Source organism: Gavialis gangeticus, unplaced genomic scaffold (genome assembly GCF_001723915.1).
Source record: "Gavialis gangeticus isolate Ggan-Ray unplaced genomic scaffold, GavGan_comp1, whole genome shotgun sequence".
NCBI classification, from domain to species: domain Eukaryota; kingdom Metazoa; phylum Chordata; order Crocodylia; family Gavialidae; genus Gavialis; species Gavialis gangeticus.
In genome coordinates this window covers 182754413-182762762 of record NW_017729024.1, presented here as the reverse complement: position 1 = coordinate 182762762, position 8350 = coordinate 182754413, and the positions used below count along the sequence as shown (strand labels likewise).

At 42.1% G+C, this 8350-nt stretch overlaps 1 protein-coding gene across 3 annotated transcripts in view; it reads left to right on the top strand.

Moving 5' to 3' along the window:
* WDR7 (WD repeat domain 7) overlaps positions 1–8350 on the top strand; it is a 400912-nt gene that overhangs the window by 45287 nt on the left and 347275 nt on the right. For all 3 annotated transcript variants that reach the window (XM_019518172.1, XM_019518171.1, XM_019518169.1), the window contains exons 9-11: positions 2362–2464; positions 4485–4626; positions 6838–7086. In XM_019518172.1, the coding sequence (XP_019373717.1) occupies positions 2362–2464; positions 4485–4626; positions 6838–7086 (494 nt within the window). The remainder of the gene's footprint in view (positions 1–2361; positions 2465–4484; positions 4627–6837; positions 7087–8350) is intronic.

The window sequence follows — 8350 nt, the reverse complement described above, 5'->3', positions numbered from 1 at the left end:
CGACCATCCCTCCTGGACTCCCATCTCCTCTACCTTCTGGGCCCTCAGTGCCTCCCCCCACTAATCTCTGAAGCTAATTGAAGTTGGCCCTTCTGAAGTCAAGGGCTTTAGTCTTGCTATAAGCCCTTGACACTCTGCACTGGATAGTGAATTCCAGCAAGTGATGATCGCTATTGTTCAGGTGGTCAAGGACCTGCAGTCCCCTCACCAGGTCATCCCCAGTAGCCAGGACCAGGTCCAGCAAGGCCTTACCCCTAGTGAGGCTGTGCACCTCCTGGATAAAGTGAAGGTCCTGTAATGGGTAGTTTAGGTCACCCATGACAGTGACATCCCTTGATTTAACTGCCTCCATAAGCTGACCAGAGAAGTCCCAGTCCAGCTCTTCCCCCTGGTTGGGTAGTCTGTAGTAGACACTCACCATAAGGTCCCTTTCATCACACCCCCGTTGTAGTTTGACCCACAGTGTCTCCGCCCGAACCTCCTCTAACCCGAAGCTAATCCTTGATGATGTGAGGTGCTCTTTGACATAGAGCATGACGCCCCTACCTTTCCTCTCTGTTCTGTCCCTTCTATATAGGGTGTATCCTAAAATGCCCACCGCCCAGTCATGGGTAGGGTCCCACCAGGTTTCTGTGAGCCCTACTGAGTTGGGATTCTTACTTGCAATCAGGAGACACAGTTCCTCCTGTTTGCTCCCCATACTATGAGCATTGGTGTAGAGGCACTTGAGGCCTCCTGAGGGTGCACGCACCTCCCCCCCTACTCCTAGGACTGTTGTGGCCTGTTAGTGAGATTGAAAGGATGATGAGGTTTCAGTAAGGTAAAAGTAATAGTTCAGGGGACATCATAGAACAATAGTTATTTCAGCATATGCAAAGGTGAAAGATAAGACTCAATGGATTTTAAAACATAGTTTCACCAGAAATCTTTTTATTTTAACAAGTTTGTCTTCAAGGTGCCACCCTGCCTTGACTTCATTCAGGCTTTTCATTTACTGTTCATAGGATCATAGGAAAAGTTGGGCTGGAAGGGACCTCATGAAGTCTTCTTGAGCCCTCTGTTCAGCCCTCTTTTCCAGAAAAAATAGCCTTAATTCTTTCAGCCTTTCCTCATAAATCTTATTACCAAGCCCCTAATCATTTTTGTTGCTTTGTGCTGGACTCTTTCTAAACTGTCCACATTCTTCTTGAAGTGTGGGGCCCAAAACTAGATACAATACAGTGCTCCAGGTGAGGCCTCATGAATGCAGAACAGAGTGGAAGAATGACTTCCCTTGATTTGCAAATTACACTCCTGTTAATACAATTCGTTAATAGGGCACTGATTCCCTCAGCTGCCTGAATAGTAATACCAAGGCTGCTGCCCTATGGAGCAGGAATCAAAACACGGTACTTCTGTCTCAGGCAAAAATTCAGCTGCCCTGTTTAATACATGTACCCTAATTTGGGGCATCTGATTTTTTGGGAAGAAGATGCATGCTGTACATGAGAAAAATATGGTATACTGGAATTCATGGTGAATTTGTAACTAGAACAACATTGGTTATACCACTGTAATTGTGTATCGATAATCCTGTTTGACCTTTATAGAAGCCCAGGTGTCTCTAAATGCAGTATCTGTGCCATTTGAAATAGTAACTATAACTTTTTGCAATTATATAAATTTTGGCTGGACATCTATGCTTATTGGGAGAGTAGCTGTCTCTTAATGTGTAAGCTCTGTTTAATTCTAACATGAATATTCTGCATTCAGAATACAACATAAGGATCTAAAAACTCCTTGGGAGAATTGGAAGTGTTGGTTTTAAATCTTTAAAACCCTGATGGCTTTAGATCTTCTTACCTGAAAAATCTCTTTTTTTTCCATCAACATGTGCTATCACAGTTAAGTTCAGCAGAAGGATTTGAGAGCAGATCCCTCAATATAAATGGGAGAGAGCTCCTGCAGTGTGTCGTAAGTCAAGAAGTCCCTGGTTTTGCTGCTTGTTGCCTCTCCGTGGTCCATTGAAGGCTATATTTTTAATCTTCCAACCTTACTACAAAACCAGTCATCTTTCTTTTTCTTTTAAAGAGGAGTAGTTGAGAAGAGGAGATAAATGGATCTGAATTAATTTATGGAATTTTTCCATCACTTTCATTCATCTCAGTATTAGGTGAATTCTAGTTTGTGGAATGTAAGCCAAGAGGACTTACTGTTAAGAGCAATAAATAACTATTTAAAAAAATTAAGAGACAGTGTTTTTTTTTAAAGTAAAATGAATCTAGCAAATGCTGCATTTTAAACAGTGGTATAATAATAGAACTCAATTTCAGGATGTTAAATGTGGCGTATGATTTAGTTTGCTTGTTTGTTTTTATATAGTTGCCTGCCAGCTAGTGATTCATTTCGCAGTGATGTTGGCAAAGCTGTTGAAAACTTAATTCCTCCTTTGCTGCACAGTGTATTGGACAGAGCAAATAAGCAGGTAAAAACAAATTCCTTGTAGCTTTTCCATGCTCTGTTTCAACTGATGTGAAATTGTTAATGTTTTTGAGCAAGTTATCTCTCTTCATTCCCTCCACTTGGCTTTCTTAGTTTCAGGCCAATACCTTTTCAATAACTCCTCCACTGTATGTGTATTTCCATAGTCTCATCTTTCAGAGTAGTTTTTGAATGACAGCTAGGTTTCCTTTGAAAGGTATTATGCTTTGCAACTTCTACATATTATGCTTACAATTTTGAATAGTCACCACTGAGATTATGCCTAAATGGGGAGCTGAGGTCTTGATGCATCTATTACAGATAGATGTCTTTAAGGACCTATCCCTCGTTGGTGAGTGCCTTTTTCATTAGGTTATAGTTATGCTCCCTATTCTTCCTGCTGTCTGGCCCTGAATTTTTTTGTGCATAGTGACACAACTTCAGCCGGAGGAACAGCACTTCTCGCCCTAAATAGTCTATGAATTAGTGGTTATAGTGTTATTAGGGGTGAAAGATAGGGGTTTCAGTTCATTAATGTCAAGAGAAATTGAATCCAAGTTTCCTATTTCTTGTGTGAATGCCCCAGTTAAAGGCAATTGTATAAAGGTGACCTGGTGTTTTACTACCACTTCCTTCTACAGGGCCCTGTTTTATAAGAAAACATCCCAAACCACTTTGATTTTCTCAGTGTATGTTAGACATCAGAGGATATGGGTAAAGAAATATGTGGTTTCTGGATCCTCATCAGGATAGGTGAGGAACTAAATGATGAACTTCTTGAAGTGGGACAGTTCAGGACATGATATGAAGCGTACAACCTTAGATACCTGGAGGTCACTAAAATCAAACTGGGAAGTGTCTAATAAGTTTATATTCCTCTAAAGCAGTGGTTCTCAACCTTTTTTATTTATTTATTTATTTTTAAATGCTGCATCCATCATTATGCTTGAAGCATCCCTTGGAAAATGTCATCTCAAGTTTTTTTTTTTATTCAGTTTTTGCCTACAGAAAAATAGTACAGCAGTTGCAAAGGACTCAGAGGGTATCTATACACGTGCCATGGGGTGGGGGGGGGGGTTTAATTAGAGTGGCTTTGAGAGCCTCTCTAAAGCACCTGCAGCATCATGTGTATTCAGCATCCCATGCTTCGAATTAAAGTGGTGGGGACACTGATATGGAGGCTATTGGAGCGTGCTAATTACCATGCTTCAGTAGACTCGTAGCATAGCTCTGTCATGTGTATAGGTGCCAAGAAAGACCATAACAGGTCAAAATATTTTTAACACTGTGGATTCTCTATTTGTAATCTCTGGGTTTATCTTGAGAATCATGTTTGCACACCTAATAGTGCTAATATTGCATGGTACTCTGTGGCACGCTTGAAATGATCTCATGGCACTCTTGCTTGCCCTGGTACCCTGGTTGAGAACCACTGCCCTAAAGTTAGATGGTTGCTTAATAGGAGCTGTTTCCATGGACATTTTGGACTTCTAGATTGTTTATTGGATTTAAGCCCAAATATATTAACTTGCTCTTGTGTAACTTGACCTTGATATATTTGGTGCTACAAAAAAGTGAGAAACTTAAAAAAACAAACAAACCATTGTATAAATTAATATATTTATTTACCTTACAAATGATTTTGTACCAAGATGGTTACAAACATAAATTTTAGTATTAATTTAATCATTATGTGTGCTCTACATTTAGAGAGTGAAGCCTACATTGTACACAGACAGCAAATACAGCATGTTTCTAATCACATTTGTTTCTTAAACTATATGTCACACCTTCAGTTCTCTTTTGCAGTTAAAATAAATATTTTAACATTTATTCCTCATATATGGCATATCTGTAATGTGTTCTGCAGGTTGATTATGGTTTTTTGTGGGCATTTTATTCTCCAATTCCTGTTTTTTCACAGCAAGATCTGTTGAGTAGACTATGAGAGGAAAGGCAATTGTTAAGGCTAGGCACCTGTTACACGCATATAAAAATATTATCATGTTTTTTTTATTTTACAGTTACTAATTTGTCCTCCTGTCACTCGGTTCTTCTATGGACGCAGAGGATGTTTCCATAAACTTCTAATCCAAGGAGACTCTTCAGGGAGACTGTGTATTTGGAGTGTGCCAAATACCCTTGAGCAACAAGACATTGCTGAAGGTGATTTGTTATCTGAACCTTATCAGCTAGCTTCCTCTAAATCAGGGGTGTCCGAACTGTGGTATGCGTACCCTGGGGGTAAGCAAGACATCAGCCCCCACCATTGGCAGCAGTCATGGCCTGCACAGGCATAGCCGCCTGATGGCCAGTTCCGGGAGCTGCACATGGCGGTAAGGAGTGGAGCCCTGTTAGTCCACCTCTATTGCACAGGGCTCCCCGCAGCCCATGTACAGCTCCCTAGACTTGTGCATCACCAGGGGGGAAGCCCTGCACGTTAGAGCCGGCAGCAGGGCCAGGCTCCCTGCCATCATGTGCAACCCCCAGGACTCTACTGGAAGTGGCAGTGAGCCCTGCTCCCTGCTTCCCGACAGAGTCCTGGAAGCTGCATGTGAGCCCCATGCAATAGAGGCAGGCTGGTCTGGCTTCACTTCTTGCTGCCACATGCAGCTTCCAGAACTGCTTAGAGCTGTGTGCTTCCAGGTGCCTGCATCTGCATGGGCCACGAGCACCCTGAAGGCACACTGAAGGGGCAAGGGGAGGGACTTTTGGTGATAAAGGTTAGAGGCAGGACTTCCAGTCCCAAGATGGCAACCAGGGGGCAGAATACCTGTCAAGGGGTGGTGGGGCTACCCTTGCAGCCCTTGGCAGCTCACTAAAACTTAAACAGCCCTGCAGCCAAAATAATTGCTCATACCTGCCCTAATAGAACTACTCCTTCTTTCTTTCGCACTTTCTGGCTTACCATACTTCTCTCTCCAAAGTATATCTAGGAAGAGCTCTAGAGGCCTCTTCTACCTGCCAGCTATGCTAGTGGCTTTTTCTGCAGCCTCTGATTGTGGGATGTCTTCAGGTGGTAGACCTATGTTGGGAATTACAGTTCTCCCTGGCCAACATGAGAGTCAGCTAAGAAAGATTCCACTCCAGCTCTGCCTCCGGGCAGGGAGTAGGTCGGTGGGTTGGCCTTGATAAGTAGATTGAAGCAGCTTTAGAACTTCTACTCCCTACTATACCAGCTTTCCCCTTGTCTCTTCCTCTTTTTGCATTGTTGAAACATCTGACAGCATCTCATCTGTCTGCTGCTTCCCATATGGTCCTGGCTGCAAAAGCAGCCAGAGTCTCCAGGCTCTCCCTTCCTCCTTTGTACAGTGAAGCAGTGGGGAGAGGGGTGTGTGTAGGTGGGAACAGAAGGAGGTCTCTGGCAGTTTAGAAGTTGGACATCCACATGTTCTAGATTTTCCCCTCTCTCTGCTGCCATTGCTTGTTATTTTTGTTGCCGTTTCAGGCAAGCACCATTGAGCATCTTTTATGTCATCTCTTACGTGCAGGAGAAAAGATTATGCAAGTTACTCACAGTTCTATAAAAAAGTTTTTCTTTCAGTCATGCCTACAAAAACATAATTTATAGTTAGAGAAATATGTTGTTTAATAATTTAAATTATCATACCAATTATCATATCAATTTTAAATTATGAACAAAAAAGTATTGTATGTATATCTTTCTTGCACTATGCTTGGAAGCAGATGTTTTTGTTTCTTCAGTTTCTTATAGTTGTTTCGACTTTGAATGAACTAATTATTTAATTGAAGTAAATGGAGCAACAGAAAATATTGTCTTTTTGTTTGCTTTTTACTCACTACATCAGTTTAGTGTTTCAGCAAACTTGGGTTTGAGGTGCTTAGCCATTTCAGTGGTTTGGCTTTCTTTGAACTTTCAATAGCAAATGTACTGGTTGAACATTTATCTTCTATTTAATTTAAATGGTTTTAAGAATTATAGAAAATTTAGGCTTGTTTAATCTAGTACACTTGTCTTAATTTTAAGTAGTTTTTTTAATAAAGAAAAATTAATATAAATAAAAAATACTGGGTTTTTTTTAACCCAGCTGACCCACAGTGTTTATCAGGAGAGTTTTGAAGCTATTAACTGGGTCTGTTTCACAAATTTAAGTTACGTTAATTATTGCTGCTGAAGTAAGTATCTCTTCTTGTTTAAATTGGACACATTATTTTTCAGTTCTTCTACCACCCTGTTTAGTGTTTGTATGTGTGTTTATGGCTGCATTTTTGTGGTGGGTAAATTAATTCCACTATCTACTTTGTATTTAATTCATGGGATGGTGTTAGTGTTGAGAGAGGGGATTTGGAATCTTATCAAGGAAGCTGCTGAAAAAAGAAAATAATCTTATTTTTATAACTTTTTTTTTTAAACAGGGTTGCAGATGACAGTTTCAACTTCCTTGCAAGAAGCTTTTAATAAACTCACTCCTCATCCTGCTGGAATTATCGATCAATTGAGTTTAATACCAAACAACAGTGAACCACTCAAAGTTACAGCTAGTGTGTATATTCCAGCACATGGACGCCTGGTTTGTGGTCGTGAAGATGGAAGCATTATTATTGTGCCAGCAACACAAACTGCTATAGTTCAGCTTCTTCAAGGAGAGCACATGCTCAGGAGAGGTATGCAAACAAATATTAGACATGCAAAGATGATCATCTTCAAGCTACACTGATATACAAAAGACTCTCAGGAGACCAGCACTTTTCAGCACCAAGTCCTCTTACAAATCTGTTTCTAGAATAGGGGTGGAAAAGAAAAGGAACCTTGGTGATCCCCAAATTCTTTTATCTGTGGGGAAGTCTGCTATGTAGCTTAAATAGTCTATTTAATAGAATCATAGTGTTGGGACCTCAAGGCTCATCTGATCCAACTTCCTTCACAAATTCATGAATGCTATTCCTAAAATATGCTAAAGTATGAGCTAGTGTATACTAAAACGTACTAACTAGGTACTGGCTTCCATCTTTGTGCTCTAAGGAAGAGAAGGTTGTACGGAGGTTTGAGAATCCTTCCCATCTCTAATGTCCTTGTGCAGATGCAGCAGGCAAGCACAGTTGAGCACTGGGACTCCAAGATGCATGTGGAGATTAGAGAAGACACCTTAATGCACTGGTGAACAGGCATGCCTGGGAAAATCTGCCACATCCCTCAGAAGTCTGCTTGACCTACAAGTGGGGGTTGTATGAGGAAAAATTCTGTTCTGGAGCACAACTACTGAATACAGCCTGCATAGGAAGCCAGTGTATTAACACCATTTGGGCCTTGATTTTACCTAATGCTGTTGTGCTTTAGAATTTTGGAACAAATTATTATTGTTTTTAATAGGGATGCACTGATAGAGATTTTTTTGAGCTAATACTGATGGCCAATATTTAACAGGCCATATCAGCTGATACAGATCTGATTGCTGATATGTGGCCTGGCAGCATGGCGAGCAGCATCCGGCTGGTAAGTCTGTTGTGGGGGAAGGAGTGAGGAGGGTGGAAGGGGTGTGGGGGGGCCAATGGAGGCCTCTGCAGTAAGGGAGAGAGTGGGGCTCGGGCAGGGGCAGGTGCTGCACAGCTTAGGTGGGATGGAGGCACGGCTCATCTGGGGATGTTGGGGGGGAATGGTTCCTGCCACTGCACACACCCCAGGAGGGCATGGGGGGGGTGAATAGGGGTGCATGTGCACCCCATGAGTGGTGGTGCACCCCCTACAAAAAGGTGCTGCTAACATTTTCATCAGCACCTGTGGGCTATCGCCGCTCACCACCCCCTGCCCCCTGCTGCTCATACCACCGGCGGTGTCTGCGGGCAGTCAGCAATCCCCGCTGGTTGTAGCCAATGCTGCTGGTGGCGTCTGTAGGTGGTCACTGACCCCTGGTTAGCACTCATCACCCCT